The 21,203-nt window shown below is 30.7% G+C and overlaps 2 protein-coding genes across 2 annotated transcripts; one reads left to right on the plus strand and one right to left on the minus strand.

Annotated features, from left to right (window-relative positions):
* Positions 1-1,215: 1,215 nt before the first annotated feature.
* Positions 1,216-6,850, plus strand: LOC114188692 (beta-glucosidase BoGH3B-like). The gene is made up of 9 exons (XM_028077289.1): positions 1,216-1,528; positions 2,448-2,652; positions 2,886-2,976; positions 3,211-3,356; positions 3,736-3,979; positions 4,877-4,981; positions 5,068-5,250; positions 5,950-6,151; positions 6,288-6,850. The coding sequence occupies exons 1-9, from the start codon at positions 1,318-1,320 to the stop codon at positions 6,764-6,766; spliced, it is 1,866 nt and encodes a 621-aa protein (XP_027933090.1). The 5' UTR covers positions 1,216-1,317; the 3' UTR covers positions 6,767-6,850.
* A 6,893-nt stretch (positions 6,851-13,743) lies between these two features.
* On the minus strand, positions 13,744-16,516 carry LOC114188696 (transcription factor DIVARICATA-like). The gene is made up of 2 exons (XM_028077297.1): positions 15,082-16,516; positions 13,744-14,724 (listed from the first exon to the last, which is right to left on the minus strand). The coding sequence occupies exons 1-2, from the start codon at positions 15,507-15,509 to the stop codon at positions 14,181-14,183; spliced, it is 972 nt and encodes a 323-aa protein (XP_027933098.1). The 5' UTR covers positions 15,510-16,516; the 3' UTR covers positions 13,744-14,180.
* Positions 16,517-21,203: the final 4,687 nt, after the last annotated feature.

Below are 21,203 nucleotides of genomic sequence, written 5' to 3' on the forward strand. Positions count from 1 at the left end.
GAAAAAAACTTAATCAACAATTAGAACATGAATTTATAATCACAAAAATACATATATTTACTTAGAGGATAGAACAATTACATGTAACCGAAATAAGATCACATGTAAAAGAGAGATAAAATTGTTTCAAGAAAATCGGGTAGAAATTGAACTTACTCAAGATAAAAAATTGATATATAAAATCTATAGTACTCTTCACAAGGATCATTCCTACCATTTTAGATATTTAAATGATGAAATTTGGAGTCAAATTTATAGAGAGAAGTAAGAGAGGACTTAAGAATATGTTTTTAGAAAAATAGTGTTTCTTTTAAAATAAACTATACTATTATAAAAATCTATTTATAATTTAATACCTTTAATAATAAAATAATACAATGTCGTTTTAAAATACACTATTTTTTAATTTATTTTCTAGACCTCACAAAAAATAATATCATAAATATCATTTATCATAATTTTAAGAAAATAGTTACAATTTTCCCTTTCTTGGTTGAGATTAGTAATTTAACTAAATGCTAAATTAATCCCTCCACAATAATCTACAATAAACATTAGCCGGCAGAGAGAAAATTTTGAATCTCTCTTCTTTTTTTCAGTTTACAAATTTTTTCACTTTTAAAATGGAAAAATTTAGTCTTTTTAATCTCTTAAAATGAGTGATTTTAGTCTAACATTATATTAACACTAACTTTTCGATAACATTTTCTAACAAAGATCATATTTATATTATTTCTTTATTTTAAGATTATTAAAATGATCTTAACACGATTACATTATTTTATTTTATTCACGTGACGATAAAATGATACAAAGGATATTGTATCAAGTGTAAGTCAATCATAAGAATTTTAACAAACAGCATCTTAATAGATTAAAATTTACAAAAAAAATATCAGAATAATAAATGTGTTCATTTAAAATAAAATATCTAAATTCATATTATAAAAGAATGAGTGTTGATATTTAAAAATATTCATGCAATGATTAAATTATCATTTTACCTTAAAATAAGTTTAATAGCACGAGTAATGTCACCAAAATATCATGTCACTAACATCATAATTTGACATACTAAATTCAGACCATTTCAAATAAAAAAAAAAAATCAAATTAAGGACTTCTAAAACAAAGGCACAATTTTTTTTTTTAATTATCATTATAAAAATGACCATTTAGTCAACTTAATCCAAAACATAATGATTTCTCTAAAAACGAGGGAGAATAGAATGTGAAGTAACATTTGGAGGAAAAACTGAAGTCTGTTGTGTGGTACATGTATATTGAAGGACACAAACTGAGTTGTGTTCGTGTGTTATGTTGTTGTGTTCATCTTTCGCTTGTTGTCAACATAAACGTCACACACAGCAGCAAACCATGGCTTGCGTGTACAAGAATCCCAACGAGGCCATTGAAGTTCGTGTGAAGGATCTTCTTTCCCGCATGACTCTCAGGGAGAAGATTGGTCAGATGACCCAAATTGAGCGTACTGTTGCTAACGATTATGCCATTCGGGATCTTTCCATTGGTACCCTTTAACCTACCTCTTGTGATGTGCCTCTTCCATTTGCTATTTTCTAAAGGGTTGAGCTTGTTGGGGGTTGGGTTGAATTTGAGGGACCCCATTTGAGAGTTTGTTTTAAAAATGGGAAATTTGATGGTGGTGTGTTTTTGTGCTACTTTGAACTTGTTGGAGTTTGAAATGAATTTGAGGGAACCCAAATTGAGAGTGTCTTGGAAATGGGAACTTCAATTATGCTTGTATTTGTGAAATGATTGTATAGTTCAAGACCACTAGATTCCTATGCAATCTTTACATAACATACAATTGAATCTTAATAACTCTTTTTGTAGATTTAAAATCATTATGTCAAGTAGACACTGACTTTTCGGATGACCATTAACCATGTAATAATTTCTCATATTTGTTTGTGCCATGGTCAAATTGTGATCCCAAACCATGAAACTAATTTGTAGAATTTATGCTCCCATTCTGTATGCCTCTTGAAATCAATTTGTGGGACCCCAATTGAGTGTGCCTCTTGAAAATGGGAACTTTGACGTCTCTATATTTGAGTTACATTTTGTTCAACTTTGAATTTGCTGGAATTTCAAATCAATTTGAGAGGCCCCAATTGAGAGTGTGCCTCAAAAAATGGAAACTTTGCAGTGTGCTTGGTTGAACAACTTAGATGAGAGGGAAGAGAAGGGGGCTGAAATCCCTCTGCTTCCAGATTTTCTTCCCTCCTTCAATGTTAGGAAATTTTGGAGAGGAAAAGTAGTGGTCTATAATTTGAAATTTTATTTTTTCTCTTTCGTCTTCTCATAATTTCCCTACCCTTCTCTCCTTTAGACCAAGTGCTCTATCAATATCTATTGTATGTGCTTGTATTGTTTTAGATTGAACCCTTCTTTGGCAGTTAATTACGTATATGTGCACATTATAGGGAGCATACTGAGTTCTGGAGGCAGCTCACCTTTTGAAAATGCACAGTCGTCTGATTGGGCTGATATGGTGGATGGCTTTCAAAAACTGGCTCTACAGTCTCGACTGGGGATACCACTTCTCTATGGGATTGATGCAGTTCATGGTAATAACAGCGTCTATGGTGCTACCATATTTCCTCACAATGTTGGTCTTGGAGCTACTAGGTTAGCACTCACTTTCCCACATGTTTTTTAACTTAATTAGCAAAGCCTAATATTATTACACTACTGGAATGACTCTCTTGTACTGAAGAGATAAAATATAAAGATGCTAACTTCATGAGAAATGGTGCTGCAATGGTTTTCTGGGTGTGCTGAATTACATTGGCTTTTGAGTTTATGTGACTTTTTTCGCCTTTGAAATCAATCCTTAAATTTCAATGTTGGCATGCTTATAGGGACTGTGATTTAGTTCGAAGAATTGGAGCTGCTACTGCACTGGAAGTTAAAGCAAGTGGAATTCACTATACTTTTGCTCCATGTGTGGCGGTAAGGAATTGCAATCAACTAATCCTTATGCCAGAGAACTACATAGGTTCTGCCGATTTTGCAAAGTAAAATCACTTGGATCTTCATTTTGTGCACGTTTATTCAATTTCGAAAATTTTGCAAGTAAATGAAGTTTTGCCCCGGGTGCATTCATTATTTATCAGTCTTTGATGTTCATTAGTGACTCCAGTGTACACTTTGTATACTTATAGTGAGGATACACTTTGTATGCAGGTTCTCAAAGATCCTAGATGGGGAAGATGCTATGAATCTTATAGTGAGGATACTGAAATAGTTAGAAAGATGACTTCCATTGTATCAGGTTTGCAAGGCCAGCCTCCAGAAGGACATAAACATGGATACCCTTTTGTAGCTGGAAAGTATGCAAAATCCATATATGTAAACTTAAACAAAATATTTTCATTAAAAAGAGTTTTGAAAACTAACTATTTCTATATTCTATAGACACTTGACGCCAGGATGGCTACAGCATTTTGTTCTCTGCTCTTCCTATTTGTTGTCTTTATATGTCATTCATTTTAGGGAAGGATTTTGTCCCCTTTTTTCTGTTGCAAAATATGATTTCCTATTTTGTTACCTATTTCTTGTATTTATTTATGCTATTGATTTTTTGTTGCCTATTTTCTGATTAGTATATTTTCCTATTACTTCATTCTGCTCATGGCTTAAACAAGTAATTATTTTGAAAAACTTTTCCTAATTATTGATCATACATCTCATGTTAAAGTTATAATACAGGAACAATGTTGTTGCATGTGCCAAGCATTTTGTTGGGGATGGAGGTACTCATAAAGGTGTGAACGAGGGAAATACTATAATACCTTATGAAGACTTGGAGCGAATTCACATGGCACCTTACTTAGACTGCATTTCTCAGGGAGTTTCAACCATTATGGTCTCCTATTCTAGCTGGAATGGACGCAAACTCCATGCTGATCGTTTTCTTATAACTGAAATCTTGAAGGACAAGTTAGGTTTTAAGGTAAAATAACCTAATAAATCTATCTCTTTATTACTGGATAATTTTCAAGTTGCATTTTCATCAATATGCTTGAAAAGTATGTTATCTAATTTTATGTTACCAGATATTTTCAGTATATCATGGATGAATACCAAAACCACTTTTCCATTTTATGTTCTGCCATTTTATTTTTGAAAAAAATAGATGATCTTCAGGTTTTCTTTTTATTATACATAAAAACTATTCAAGAGGCTCCACTTATTAGGTTTAACTTGTAGTATAGCGGTCCTTGACATAATAGCATGTTTGGATTTGTGGTAGGGAGCCTCAAACCCCTGTTTAACAGACTACATTGATTTTCTCTAAAATGAATGTTTAATTGTTTCAAACATGATTTTGCTCCTAAAAGCGTAATAGACGAGAAGTAAAAGATTATAGCTTTTGTGTTGGGTGCAGATTTTTTACATTAAGTCATACTACAAACTTTCTTTTGAGATAAAGGTTTTCAAACATAAGATCATTTCACTTAAACCAAAAACAATTTTGTTAAATCAAGATCATTCAAAATCAGTTTGTAAAATGCTCACAGCTCACCCCAACATTCTCTGAGTAGTAAAAAACTTCAATCCCTATTGTCCTTATTCATCGAGTAAAAGGTTATTTTTGGCTCATGGTATAACAGGTTCCCACATTGTCTACACTTAAGTTCAAAAAGATCTTGTGAGAAGAGCTGTTCTGGATTAAAAATCATTACCAAGCTTCCTCCACCTAGCAACTTAAGCTTTTACAACAAATGGTCCTTGGCAATATCTAATAAGATATGATAACAATGACTGAGATTTTTTTCATTTTCTTGTGTTTCTGGTTTTGATTATATAACATTTGTATTGACATATTCCTAGACCATTGCTGTTATAGGGATTTGTGATTTCTGACTGGGAGGGACTTGACAGACTTTGCCAGCCTCACGGGTCAGATTACCGGTTCTGCATCTCCTCTGCAGTCAATGCTGGAATTGACATGGTATGATATGGATTTTCGGTAAAAGAAATCTTTTATCATAGTGTGCTTTTCTTAATCTGTTTTCATCTATTCAATAAAATATGCAGGTGATGGTGGCTTTAAGATACAAACTTTTCATTGAAGAGTTGACCTCTCTAGTTAAAACAGGGGAAGTACCTCTAAGCAGAATTGATGATGCTGTTGAGCGAATTTTGAGAGTAAAGTTCGCTGCTGGGCTTTTTGAATTTCCTTTTAGTGACAGATCTCTGTTAGATACAGTTGGTAGCAAGGTAATCAATAGCTCAGCACATAGTGAATTTCTTTTACCCATTGTTCAGGCTAAGTTTTCATTTGTAACAATTACAACTTTTAGTATACCATTTGATATATTTTAGGAAAATGACTAATCAAGCAATTATGGTAACCTATTATGATTAACCAATCTATTGGTGCATCATTCTAAACTAGAAATATGTTTGTCAGGGTATCCTAAATTTAATTGTTGATGTTCTATGTTCTATGTTCCTTGATTAATTGTTTTCTAGTATCATGTTTGAACTCCGTTTTTCACATAATAATATTTAGGGTTAAATATGTTTTTAGTCCCTCAAGTTTCAATAAATTTTGGAATTAGTCCCTTTTCGAAACTTTATACCAATTTAGTCATTCATCTTTAGAAATGCTTGGATTTAGTCCTTCTTACCCAATTTTATGAAGTTTATTTGATATTCTAAACGCATTTTGTGATAGTATTTGAGTTAACATTGAAGCAAAAATGTTTCAAACGGTGTAAATAATTCAAATACTATCATGAAATGCACTTGAAACGTCAGATAAACTTAACAAAATTTGGCTAAAAGGACTAAATTCACGCATTTTTAAAGATGAAGGACTAAATTGGTCAAAAGTTTTGATGAGGGACTAATTCCAAATTTCGCTGAAACTTGAGGGATCAAAAACATATTTAACCCTAATATTTATTTCTGCAGCCACATAGAGATCTTGCACGTGAAGCAGTTCAGAAGTCTCTGGTTTTGTTGAAAAATGGGAAATATCATAACAAACCTTTTCTTCCATTGAACAAGAATGCTAAGAGAATCCTTGTTGCCGGAACACATGCGGATGATCTTGGATATCAATGTGGTGGTTGGACTAAAACTTGGTATGGAATGAGCGGGCGAATCACAGTTGGTAAGACATTCTTCTGCGCTGCTTTTTGTTTTCTGTTGATTCTTAAAAACAGATTTGTTAAACATACTTTTCTTTTTTCTATAGTATTCTTTGTTAAACATTGCTGTTAACATGTATCTTACACCTACCATTACAGGGACAACAATTTTAGATGCTGTGAAGGCAAGTGTGGGAGCTGAAACAGAAGTTATATATGAGAAACATCCATCAAAGGCCACCATAGAACTCAACGAATTCTCTTTTGCAATTGTAGCTGTTGGTGAACCAACATATGCTGAGACCTTAGGTGACAATTCAGAGCTTAGAATCCCCTTAAATGGAGCTGATATCATAAGCCTAGTTGCTGACAGAATCCCAACTCTGGTTATTCTGATATCTGGAAGGCCTTTATTATTAGAGCCATGGCTATTGGAAAAGATTGATGCTCTTGTTGCTGCTTGGTTGCCAGGCAGTGAAGGGGAAGGAATCACAGATGTTATCTTTGGCAGCCATGATTTCAAAGGTAAATTACCAGTGAATTGGCTCAGAAGAGTTGAACAGCTTGATCAGCCAAGTGATGGAGTTAATTCATGTGAACCATTATTTCCTCTTGGTTTTGGTCTGACATATCATTAGAAGAGTTAACATGAACAAGTGCCATCTGAAGCACCCTAAGATATATATATATATATATATATAGCCAAGGACTTGATAAAGGCAGATTGAGAATATTTGTTGCCCTCCAATCACTAGGGCTCAGTTGAAATGGGTGGAAAATGTGTGAAGTTTGAATATTTAAAGTTAAAAAACAATGCATTAATCTATGATAAAAAATAAAACAAGTGTTTTTCACTTTGCATTTACTCATGGTTGTTTTTGTTTGAGTAAATAGGGTGGTTTGACAGAGATAATATAAGAATAAAGTTTTGTAGAATATGCTTAAATTTTTTTTTCACAAATGTGAGCCTAACATGGGTTTTTTAACTCAATACCCTCAATTTTCTTATATACATAATTGATAATAGTATGTAAAAGATTGTGGTGGTGATAGGTTGTTTTATGTCTCCATAATGATAGATTATAACACTCCTATAATTGATTATATCTTTATTTTTTATAATAAAAAAATTATTAATAGTAAATAAAATAATTTCACTTTTCATTCATTCATTTTCTACTAAATGGTCTATTTTTTTAACACAATTTTTGGAGATCGTGGGGGGGCAAAATCCTATTTGACAATCACTGCCTATCCTTTTATTGCAAAAGACTGTCTCAAGTAGGTTGTAAACAAGAAAAATATATAAAATAATAATTTTAAATAGCATCACTATTTAATACTTATTATCTTCAGATTATTTATTTCCGGTAAGTTGCTTATAAAAAGATAAGATTGTAGAAGATGGATAGCAACACAAACGATGTATTCAAAGAAAATTACTCACAGCTATAATTGTAGGTTAAAACTCGTAAGTTAACCCAGTCCATTACAGATTTAGATTGAGTTAGATTGAAAATTTTTTCAAATTTTAATACGGGTTAATTTTTAACATGGCTTATCAAGAACCTGACTCATCGGGTTGAATTAACCCACCCACAGATAAAAGGTCACATAATTTTTTTTGTATTTGGGTTGGGTTGGACTATTTTTTTTAGCCAACATATTGGGTTGACAAATGGAAATATAATATTGTTGTTATTTTGGTTTATATTTGGGGTTAACCATTATTTTGGATTGTATTGAAGTTTATTGAGATTTTAATCACAATTAAAATTTTGTTTTTTTGGAACAGAAGAAAAAAATTGTATATTTTTTAACTAAGTGAGCCGATGAGCCAATCTGTTTAACCCACCAACCCGAGGTGGACTGGACTGAGTTCAAATTTTTTTGACTCGTTAATAAATGAGCTAGATGGGGTTAATTCACTGAATGACCAACCCGTAGTGGGTCAGGTCGAGTAGTCCGTTTTGACTGCTCTACCCAAAACTGTGTAATAAAAATATAATTTTTGTAGAATGTTATTATAATTTTTAGAATCTCTTTCACAGTAGAATCATCTTCGTGTATGAAATTGAAACAAAAATAGTAACTGGTTGAGGGTTACTCTATTTCTATTTTTATCACAAAAATAAAAATGTAACCATATTTTGCTGCTTTAGAGAGTTTATTGTTTGAAGTTGTAGACTCTCAAGGTTGGCTTTTTCTAAATTAGGGTTAAATTACAATGCTTATAATGCACATAATCATTGTAGTGAGTTACACTAGGTTGATGTCTATGGTTTAGGCAGATGTCAAAAATATTGTTCTTACATAAATGCTTAATTTCCCTTTTCCCTCCATATATATTCATGATAAATTGATAGTTTCTATAATAAATGTTTCAAAGACTAGGTTTGGTTATAGACAAAGCAAAAAAAGGTATTAGGTGATGGATTAACTATAAAGGGTTTATAGTACTATTAGTTAAAACTTCACCTTTCTTGAAGTAGATTTACATGCTATGTTTAATAATCATCATATATAGGAACTAGTCTAAGATAGTGATAGCAAACTTAGGTGTTTTCATTATACCATTAATCATTTTCTTGTTGTAGTTAGTCCTTGGTGGTCTCAAATAGAAGTTTTTGCTAACAATCGAAACCCTAGTAGATCTCAATCTTGATGTCCCTAGTCTATGACCGACATAAACTACATCCATGCTTTGTTATTGGGATCATTACTTCAAATAAGCATCGATTTCAGGGATCATGTTACACACATTCTAATGTGAAATCCAAAATGGCAAAGTGAACTTTTTTTGCTGTATAGAAGATCATTGTATGCATACATGAAGATTTTGAGGAGTGTGAGAATTCCATGAAAAAAATAATGATAAAGTGCAAGCATTGGGTAGTTTTGGGTCCCATGTCATGACTTGGATATTTCATACCTACTATTTGAATTTTCTATTGTGAACTCAGTAGATCTGAAAATCTTGCTGAGAAGACATGTCCTTTACCCTTTCTGTTTGTCTATATAATCTGAAATCATTAACTTTGTTGCCAATATTCTGGTTTATTCCCATTGAAGGGTATGAAATCTTTCAGATACAATTGCATTGCCTAATGATAATGAGATTTGATGCAGCAGCTTTCCGTCCTTCTCTGTTGTTTTCCAACGTGTGAAACTCAAATCTCATTGAACTCCCATCATTCTCAGATTCTGGGCCAATCAATAAACATTCAGGGAATCACACCCACTTTCTCATCATACCATTATAGACACAACTATCGATTGTGCCAACCATGCTCCATTTAATATTTAACATGTGTAAAGACGATATCTAAACGGATTAAGTTTTTCTCCTTTAACTTTCGATAAATTTTAAAATTATTCTATTTCAAAATTTTGGACCAATTTAGTCTTTCATCTTTCGAAATACGTGAATTTAATCATTTTAATCAAATTTTGTTAAGTTTATTTAATATTTCAAACATATTTCATAATAGTATTTGACTTAACATTAAAGCAAAAATGTATCAAACAGTATAAACAACTCAAATATAATCTTGAAATGCATACGAAACATCAAATAAACCTAACAAAATTTGATTAAAAGGATTAAATCTACGTATTTTAAAAGATGAAAGATTAAATTGGTATAAAGTTTCAAAATAGACTAATTCCAAAATCACTAAAAGTTGAGAAATCAAAAACATATCTAACCCTGTCTAAACCAATCTGGTTCAAGAGTTCGATAGATCTAAAACAAATTTAAAAATAAAGTATTTTTATGATAATTTTATTTTAATTTTTTTTTTCAAAGTTATTGAGATTTTTTTTTTCTTTGAGATTAAAACAATTAATACTAAAAAAATCTCGAAAACCTAAAATAATTAATACTAAAAAATATTTTGAAGAATTTTTTTATTTGAAGCATATAAAATACGAACTTTACCTGTTTGAACCTTTAAGTCAACTCTGAAACCCATGTATTTAAAAGTGAACTGCTATTTTAAATAACATCTTTTAAACTTGTTAACTTACTCTTTGATAAAATGATTAATTCAACAAAGTACTATGAGAGTGCTCCCAACATATATCTTTCGGCATATTTTTATGATTAAAGTTTGTTAAGAACCATACCATTATAAATAAGTGAAACTTATAAAATGCATGTTTAGTCAATCTAGTTTTTCACTTTATACCAAAACTTTTTCATGTAACTTGTGGTGCATGTCACTCTCCCATCATTAATTTAATAAGAAGTGGGGTGGTTTACCATTTGTGATTTTCAATAAGAATTCAAGAGTAGAAAGATTAAAAAGAGAAATCATTTAGTGATATTAATCTCATATAATACATATAGTTAAGTGTTGTTGTTTTTTTTTCTCATTAATTGAAAAACTTGAAAATGTAGCACATAGATATTGATTAGAAAGATATAGACACCCAAAATAGTCATATATTACCAAATAATTTCCAAAAGGGTGTTATATAACATTTATATAAATATTCTAATAAAAAGATTTAGTATAGATATTGAAAATCTACACTAAATATGATGCACTATACAAAGATACATCAATAAAAGCAACCTAGATGGGTTTTATTTTCTTATCATGTAAAGATTATTTAGTAAATAATATCCACCAAAGAAATTTTCGTGTATGCAAATAAAGGAGAAACATTCATTGCAAAAACAAAATCAATAAAAAGCTTGTACTAGGAGGTAATGTTTGACTCTCTTTTTATTTCTCCACTAAATTAATTACGTAACGAGCATCCTTAATCAAATCCAAAAACAAATAATTGAAGTTATTGTTAGAAGTGGACTTTAAGTCAAACTCAATCACACAAACTGACTTGTAAGGTGAGGATTACACCTACTTATATATTGTAAATTGGGCCTTATTGGGTGATCCGTTAGTGGCTTGATATCGGGTGGAACAGAATATCCAAGAAAGCTCGTTAGGATAGACTCTAACTTGACTCTGATACCATGTTAGAAGTGGACTTTAAGTTTAACTCAACTCTACAAACCGACTTATAAGGTAAAGATTGTCCCCACTTATAATTGTGAATTGGCTTTATCGATGTGAGACTTCCAATTATTATTACGGTATGAATTTGGTTAAGTATAGTGCAAGAATTGATGGAAATAAGAATAAAGTGGGGAAGGTGCTTTTTAATTCCACTTGCAAAAAAGGAGGTTTTCCTTTTGTAAAGGATGGTGGTTAGTCTTGTCACATACTGTAGCAAAACCAAGTAGCAGGACCATTTAGGCTTATACCCTCCTCATGCATGGTGTGGTTGTTTTTATTAGACTTGAATAGCCAGATTTCATACATTACAAGGGTCGTTTTAAAATGCATCAATAATTTTGGAATTTCTATGAATAATTGACAATAAAGTTAACAAAAAGTGAAAGTACTACTTTTCATAAAGGGTCACATTTTTTTCTTCAAAAGAAAGCTTTGGTTAATGCAGGTAGAATTACATGTGGAATTGTATTCCATCACTCCTCATGTGATTCCATAATTTCACCCCTCTCATTTTTATGGCAAACATCATCAAATTAAAACTTTTCTATAAATACTTAATGGGAAAAAAAATCATAAATCATAAATCACAAATCAGAATTTCTTTATTTGGTACTGCTAAGTTTAATTAGATTTCAGTGTGACAATCTAACATCTTCTGATTTAACTTTCATTCTGATATATATAAATATATGCTTCTTAGATTCATCTGTCAACTTTATGAAAAATTGAATTTGGCCTATAAAAATGTACTCTGAAGACCACCATTGCTATGTTCAACATTCAATCATTCACTCCTTTATGAGAAGGAAGCACTTTGTCATTAACAGACGAAACACTTTGCAGCACAATAAACTTGTCCACACCTGCATAACTTTTTGCATTATGCAAAAATTGAAGCATATATGCTACACCTACTTGAAAGAAAGAAAAAAAATAGATATATGAGATTGGTCCAAAACAAAGAAACAGTGGAATTGTGCGCAAGGAATTTGTCTTGGCATATCCTATTTCCCAAAGCCAGGCTTGTAGAAAGTGGAGCAGATGTGGTCAAAAGGACCTTATTGCAAAGAAGAAAAAGCTTATTGTGATGATTTGCATCAGTAATCAAATGCACATAGTAGCTTCTATTTCAATTATTGCACCTTTCTCTTTACTTGGTTGTTGTGAATCAATTGTGTAATTAATTAATTTGTAGATTCTCCTTCCAAGGAAAGTTTGTAGGCGTGTCTTTGTACAATTGAGCACACATTTTGGAATCACTTTGCAATGTTAATCAAGTAGAATAAGTGCTGATAGACCCTCAAAATAGTTTATATTAAAATCTAGACTTAACTTAGTTTGAAGGTAGCCACAACACACACTGTATCAGCAACTTCTTTAGTCATTTCATGTCAAAGATGATCTGCCACAATGTTTACTTATCATTGATGATGTTTGTTTATTTATTAATATTATTGTTATTTGTTATCATTATCTCCACAAAGCACTCTTTGAGGAAGGGAAAAGAATGAGTATGGCAAGATTCTTCATTCTCATTCTCAGAGAAAACAAATATGTGGTCAATGAATTTTCTGTGCAAAAGGAGAATCCAGAACCCTTTTGTGTGAGTATAATAAATGAGTAAATGTGTACTGTTAAATCATTTATCAAAGTCAAATAAAATTATCACAAAGTCAATCAATGAAATAAGTTACACTTTCTTTTCATTATGAAACATTTACTAGTTTTATGAATGATTAATTTTTCAGGAGAATTTTTAAAGATGCTTTCAACCATACCAGTACCATTTCCTCTATTTTAATATACCAAAGGTTTTTGAGATGATTTTTCTTTTTGTGTATTGTTCAGAATATCATTGACAACGAGGTTTACCCTGTATTTATACAGGAGACTTTACAAGATAAAAATAATGATTTTGGTTAAAGGTCTAAAGTTGATAAAGAGTATGTTTCAGACTTTTAAAATCCCAATGTCAATGATAAAATATTCAAAAATTAGCTACTTGTGATAGTTAATCCATATAATGTAAACACTTCCTTACACAATTAAGAAGAGTGTGATTTACTCAAGTTATTATATAATGATATATAATAGTAACATCATCAAACAGTGAGAAACCACAGCATCATAATAAAATAAGGTTGATGTTATAGACCATACACATGTATTATAATATCTGGTTAATAAATGCTGAAAACTTGTTTTTGGCAAAATAGAAAAGGCTCGGGTTGTCTCCGTAAATGGGATCAACAATTTGAGGCAAGATATGGAGAACAGTGAAGTATTTAAAATTGTGTTAAACAGAATGGCTCCGTACACATAGAATCAGAATGACTATGATGCTTTGTTTGGATTTACTCAGTGAACAGTGTACAAACCAACAGTGCACAAACAGTGCCCTCAACGTCGTGCATGACCAAATTCTTTGTTAAGAATATATTACCCATCTAATCCGACATGAATCACGCTTGTACCATATGTTTCTATTTATTCTAATTAAACAACTAATTAATCCACATGAATCTAACTTTGTGTAAAATATATTCGTGCATCTTAATCTTATCTTAGAAGAACCATTGCTAAGGTACTAGATTACGGATCTCTAAATTTCTTACTATTTTTTTGCCCTTTAAATACAATTGTGCATCAACAGTACTACTACTACTACTACCCTTCTCATACATAAATAACTTGCCATAGTACAAGGGGCCCTTTCTCTTTAAAGTTAACATTTCATTCTAAACTTAGCTTCAAATCCAATATTCTTAAACGAAAAACCAAGGTTTGGTACTTCTTTTTGCCTAGCAGCTCTCACCTTTCACAAATGTAAGGTTGATGAAGAAACAAATTTCAACACCTTCCTTCAAGTTCATATACCGAGAAGGCAATAACTAACTAATAGTCTAATGTAAGGTATTCACATAAAAACATGGCAAAAGGCACACACACTGTACTAGAGTGAGTGCACTGAGCAAAAGACACTGTTTCTAGGCATAAATAATTCAACACAACCACCACCACCACATCATGCATGGGAATAGTGCTGGGAGGGCTGCATTTGGAAAACCATGTTTGGTGTCTGAGGTCCTAAGTAAGAAGACTCATGGAGAGGACTTCTGTGCAGACTTTGGCCCTGCACCTTAAACCCATATGAGTTAAGGCCATAAGGGGAGGAGACAAACACTTGTTCATGTGCAGGATTCAGAGCCATGGCCACTCCTGCATTTGACTGATTACTCCATTGGAAATTCACTCCTGATGAGGCAGCACTGGAAATTGGCTGCTGCTGCTGCTGCTGCTGCTGCTGGTGTGAGAGCATCACAGAATGCTGTGGTGAAGTGGATCTTTTGCTGCTATCTTCTGAAGAAGTTCTGGTGGTTTCTGTGAGATTCACTGTTGTTATGTCATGGATGCTAGCCCTCCTCTTGTCTTTGCCTCCTGAAAGTTGCCTGATGAAGTACTTCTGCGCGTGACTTGCAACTTGAGTTGGTGTTCGAGTGATCACAAAATTGCGTGAAATGTTTCTCCAATCACCTTTGCCATACTTCTTCAGCCCCAGTAGAAACAACCTGTGGAGAAATTTTCACAAACCATAATCAAGTTCCAAGTTGACACACCCAACAACATCTGATATAAATAGCACATAATTTAATTACTTGACCTAACCAACCACCCAGAAAGCTTGCCTCATGAAGGCTATCATAAAGACCTTAACACAAATAAGAAATATACAACTCTTGATAACAAGCTAGACAGCATCATAGCTCCTACTCCTAGGTTCACAAACAAAGTACATCATAAACTTAACCACATCCATTTTTCTTTTCAGATTATTTCCCATTTTCTTCATGTGGTATTCCACAGACATACATGGAAATAAAATTTAAAAGCAACAGTAATAAAGAATAAGCAAGAAGATGACTCACTTGTGTTCCTCTTCAGTCCATGGCACCCCTTTCTTCCTTTCCTGCTCAGGAGGTCTGCCAGAGGAGGATCTCTTAGCAGTGAGGCCTTTGAAGCCATCGTAGCCAGGAGTGTTCACCCAGTCTAGGGTGAAGGGTGAGGTGGTGGTACTGTAGCCTGGAATCGGGATCAAGCCAGCTTCTATGTTACAAACATCTGCTTCCAATTCCTTGTACTGTTTCACCACATCCATAACTGTCTTTCCTGGTATCATCTCAGCCACCTTGTGCCACCGATCCGGGGTGTCCTTATCATACACTGCAAGAGCATTTTCAAACAGCTTGTTCTCTGCAGGGGTCCATTTGGTGTTGGTCCTGTTATCATCCAAAAGCCAATTGGTGTTGTACATGTAAGGTGAGGCAGGAGGGAGGATCTCCATTTCCCACTTCATCACACCAAAGTCACAACACAAGAACACAAAAACTATGGGAGCATCAAGAACAAGGTTTGAGCAAATTCAAGATGGTTTTTTGGTTTTTGGTTTGGTGTGTGTGTTTGTGGATATTACTCGAAAGATTGCACAACTTTATGGGAAGCAGGGTTGATTCAGAGCAGGAGAGAGAGGGAGATATGTGAGAAGCAGAGGTGGAGGTTTTACCACAACACTATGAAGGATAAATCAACAAGCATTTTTTTGAAAGGAATCAGAATAGCCTTTTTTTTATGTGTAGGAAAGGAGGCATGCTCTTCAGGAATCTATAAAAGACCCACTTTGTAAAAAAATCAAAGGGAATGCTCCAAATTGAGGTTCAAGATTATTACCTAATTGGTCCAAAGGAAAACCCTAGAACCACTTATGATGAGATCTAAACCCAATGAACTTCCCTCCCAGATACCAAAAACTGGAACTAAGACACAGCAAAATTCCAGTCAAAAAACAAATCCCAACAAAATAAAAATGACAACTTTCAGAGGGGAAAAATCTGACAAGTCTTTCTGCACTTCAATTTAAGTTTACCCCAATTGGGAAAGCAATTAGAAGCCAAGGAACAGCAAAAGGGGTGCAGCCTGAGACAATGAATGTACAGACCCAATTAGGAAAGAGCAGAAAGACTCTGAATTTATGAGGGAAGAGGGTGGTGGAAGAAAAAGAAGAAAAGCTTGTTTAGAAAAAAACACAAAACAAAACTGTTTTTTTTTTTTCCTTTTCTTTAAATCCCTTTTCTTGATGCTGAGCAACCAAGAAAAGAGAAAGAAATACTGAAAAGAAACTTGGCACAAAAAAGGAATAGGAGCCCCCCCAAATGGAAAAGAGGGAAATTATATGGAAGCTGAAAAAGCAAAGTGATGAAGGTTGAAAGAATGAATCTTAAAACAAACTTTGCCACCAAGGGAGAGAGAATCAAAAAGCAGTGGATGAAGGTGGTGAGCTGTGATTGGGTGCTATGTGTGTGTGTGGATCCTGCAACCATATAAAAAGTTCCCTCTTATTATAATACGCACACACCCCTGCTTCTGTGCACTTTTTATTAAAAATAATAATAACTAATTAATGATTTATAAATTCATCATTTACTCCTAATTATTATTTTATTCAGTCGTTTAATTTCTTTTTTTGTCTTTTTCATTGACGTTCTACGTGAAACGAGTATTCGCAGTTCATCGAGCTTGGCCATGTTGCGTTGCAAGGGTCAATGTAAACACCCCACTCCCAGATGAATGCTTCGTTCACACCTACTCTTCGTTTATGGAGTTTTCAGTTTAATTTCATGTAACCGTACGAAGGTTTTTGAATTCATAATAAATGAAATGGAGTAAATAAATGGTATAGGAATTTATTGTTAAGAAATATCATTAATGATCTTAATTATAAATCATTAATTATCCTAATTACTATTTGCTACTTATGAATTTTTTTTTCATTTACTACAGGTATAACTATAATTTATTGCCATTATAACTATCGACTAATATCATTTATTGTTTCAAAATAAATTTTATACTCCTCTTTCCCTTTTATTTTATCTTTCGTTTAAGAAAAAAAAATTAGTGAATAAAATTTTAAGAGTTTTATTTTATTCTTTTTCTATTTTATTTTTTCTGTAGTTATTACATATTTTAAAAAAAATATTTTCTTTTATGTGTTAAATAATATTTTAGACATTATTACATCATTTGACATATTATACCTCAAATATCAATTTAAACATCATTTAAGACGTAATAAAAAATAACATAATTAGCTTAAAAAAATTATAATCTTTTATTTTTAAAATTTAAAGACCAAAATATCAAAATTTGAAACTAAAACTCATTTCAATTTTGCATTCAGTTTAAAAACTAAAATCATACTTAAGTTTATAAATAAAAGAATAAGATATGAAGTTATTTTGTGTAGTAAACTTTAATTACTAATAATTGTATTTAACTTGTGATTAATAATACATAAGATTTAATTAAGTTTAAAGTCTTTGATAAATAAATTTGTGTATTTTATAAGTAAGTGATTATTAAATTTTTGCTACTGTAATTTTTATATTAAGACAAATAAATAAAAAATAACATGACAATATAATAACAACACTTCACATAAAAATTAGTCAAATATAATTTAATTAAAAAAAATAAATTTTAAGTACTTAATAGATTAAAAAAGTTTTTAATAACTAAATTAAAGGTATATAAATTTATAAAAGGGTTAAATATATTTATAGTCTTTGAACTTTAACATTAAAATAAAATTTGTTCATGTTTGAAATTTTCTCAAACATATTTTAGTTCTCAAATTTTAAAATTGAATTAATGTTGTTATTTTAGTTCAATTATGTTAAATGTTTTTAACGTGTCAAACACATTTCATGCTAATTTTTGAGTTATTTACATATTTTGACAGTTTTTCTTTCAATAGTCAACTGAAAAATGTATTTGACATGTTAAAAAATTTTAATGTAATTCGATTAAAAGATTATATTCATTTATTTTTAAAATTTAGAGACAAAATATATAAAAATTTCAAATATCGCTTCAGAGACAAAAAACATATTTAACCCATGGATAAATTTTTTTATTATTATTTGTTTTATTGTGTTAGATCACTTTTAAACATCTTTTTATATTTTTATTTCACTATAGGCTTGTTATAAGTCTAATATTTTATTTGATATTTTATTTAATTGATGGCACAACTATATATCTTTAAAAATTTTATTTTTTTATTTTATAACTCTATCTTGTTCGACACTCATATATATTTCGATAAAAAAAATCGTATAAAATTCAAATTTTTAATTTATGATTCTATGTGTATGATCCAACAATAAAAAAAAACTTAATACCTAATTCATAACATAGTTTAATCGAACACATTCATTAAATGTAATTTTTTTTTTAATAGTATTAACTGCTCCAACAGTTTCTTAAATTAACTGTTATTTATAATTTTCAACAAGGAAATTATAACTATACTTTAAAGTATTATTTTAAATAAATTTTCACACTAATCTAATTGTTTAATAATAATTTATACATTTCAAACTATAACCAACAGAGGATAACTCAATATCTTCATTATTCATAAAAACGTGTCTAGATGCATTTGTATAAAGATATAACAATTACTTTTAATACTTTTTTATTCATTTAATTATTTATTGGTTTCCTTAATATATGTGCGAAAAATCTTAAATGTTACACATAATAAAATGAAACCGAAGAAATAATTAATTTAATGAAGTAGGGAATTATTTAATGAAAAATTTAAAAAAATGCTCAAAAAGAAAAGATGGAATGTTATTCTACAAGATGAAAAAACATTTCATGGACTTCAGCCTGTCATGTATCTTTTAAACTATTTTTTAATTTTGTTTTTACTCCAATATAAGAGTTTTATAAATGTTTTATTTGCTTAATGATATAAATACATTTTTTTAAAATAAAAATTTATTATTTTAATTTTATGAATTAGATTTTTTTTAAACACATAATACATAATACAAATTCTGTTATTTAAACTTAGTTCAATATTATTTTTTTTATAAAATTGAAATATTAAACTTATGATATAAATTTCAAAACTTAAATTTATAATATTATACGTGCGATAAAAACACTTTAATAATTCATTTATAAATGACTTTTGTCAAACATATTAACGAGTTATTATATTTAATGCTAATTAAGCTATTACATTTAATGCTAATTGAAAAAAATTGAAAAGTATTAATTACTCCATCAAGTTTATGAGTTGGCTATTTTTTTAAGACTTAAAACATAACTAAAAATAAATTTGGTATTTTATAAATAGAGTTTGAATAATTTATTATTAAAATACAAAAGTTTATAAATAAAATAATTAATTAGTCAAGTTTCATTTTACAAAAATCATCATTTATATATATATATATATATATATATATATATATATATATATATATATATATATATATATATATTTCTTTCTAAAATTTTAATTGTTTTGTTCATCACTTTTTAATATTAGAGATCGTCAAAAGAATCTTAACATAGAATAAAATAATCATTGTCAATCATATTATTTTGTTGAGTAAGTTCATTTTACTCTTTTCTTATGTTAATTTTTAGAAGTTTTGCATGCATGTACCATAAAGTTGTTGTAAGTGGGTAATAAATGTTCAAAATAAGTCTATGTTTGTCTATGATTGTTAGAATATGTTCAAATCTACTATTTACAAATATAGTATCATGTGAGAACTAGAGCTTTTGAAGCTTAGTTAAGACAAAAACTTAGGTCAAGTAAGGAAAGTTGACTTATTTTCTACTATTACTATAAGTTGAATGATTGATTGGTTCAAAGTTGTAGTTATTACACTTAAATTTATCTATGGACTCCTTTAAGGTATGATGATCATTGAATATTGATTGAGATGTTTGTTTGATATATTGTTATGCGAGTGAGGAACAAATTGATAACAAATGTATTAGTTCGGTTATATTGGCTCATGGTATCATATTTTAGAATTGAAATGTATATGTTATGACTTGTAAAAGAGATAAAAACACAAATTGTAGCAAATAGGTTAAAGTAATATATTTTGTCAAATTTTATGATATATGCAGATTCGTTGAATAAGTCGCTCGCCCATTGAGTGAAATTAGATTTAAAAAGTCCAAAAAAAACTCAGACTTTCTTACTCGTTGGGTGATGTAGTATTTGCTTGACAAGACTTTGAGAAATGGCTCACAGAGTTTAGGTTGTTGAGCTAGTAAATTGCTCATTTTAGGTTGTTGAGCTAGTAAATCGCTCATTGAGCAAAATTCACTTTATAAAAATCAAGAAAGCTCTAGGTGGTTGGACCATTGGACGAGTCTAGTCTCAATAAGTGAATTAAATTGATAAAAATTATTTTCATTAAGATTTAAAAAGCTCAAGGAGGATTATCTTGAACGAATAAAGTAATCGCTAGGTGAGTAGATCTTTAGAGGTGACGAGTGAGGATGCTCACTAAGCAAGCCTTAGTATTTAAAAACTCCTAGAGTTGTTTCATTGGGTGAGCTTAACTGCTCGTTGAATGAAAAAGGAAGATTTGGTATATAAAAATCAATGTTTTAAGAATGAAACGGTACCCTTTATTTTGAGGAGTAATCTCATTCTTTATTCAAGTCAAAAACTGACTAATTTCATTTTAACCAATTCAATATCATATGTGTCAATTCCCAAAGTCAATCCAACTTCATATCTAAAAAAGGTAAATTTCACATATGTTACAGATTTTACATTCAACAACTCTACATATCTAAAACCAATTCAATCCAGTGTAATTTATCAATTCAACAATCAAACTCACAAATAAACAATCATTCTAAAAAAAACTAAAAATGCAAGAACTAAGATTAGCTTTCTTTATCTTGGTCAAATAACTCTTTCTCTCACATATGTTATTTAAAGCTCTACCTAACATAGAATGTTCTGACTAGACAATAAACATTCCAGTTAAAAATCTAAACATATCACCATGATGACAAAGCAACAAAGATTTACTTTGAGCAAGTTTGAGTCACATGAATGACATCATTGTCCACATGCAACTCAAAGCAAAACAACCTTAACACGGGATAAAGAGTGAATTTATTTTGTTGTTCCTTCTGATCGAGGTGAATGTATAAAATT

The sequence above is a fragment of the Vigna unguiculata genome, chromosome 6 (assembly GCF_004118075.2).
Source record: "Vigna unguiculata cultivar IT97K-499-35 chromosome 6, ASM411807v1, whole genome shotgun sequence".
NCBI classification, from domain to species: domain Eukaryota; kingdom Viridiplantae; phylum Streptophyta; class Magnoliopsida; order Fabales; family Fabaceae; genus Vigna; species Vigna unguiculata.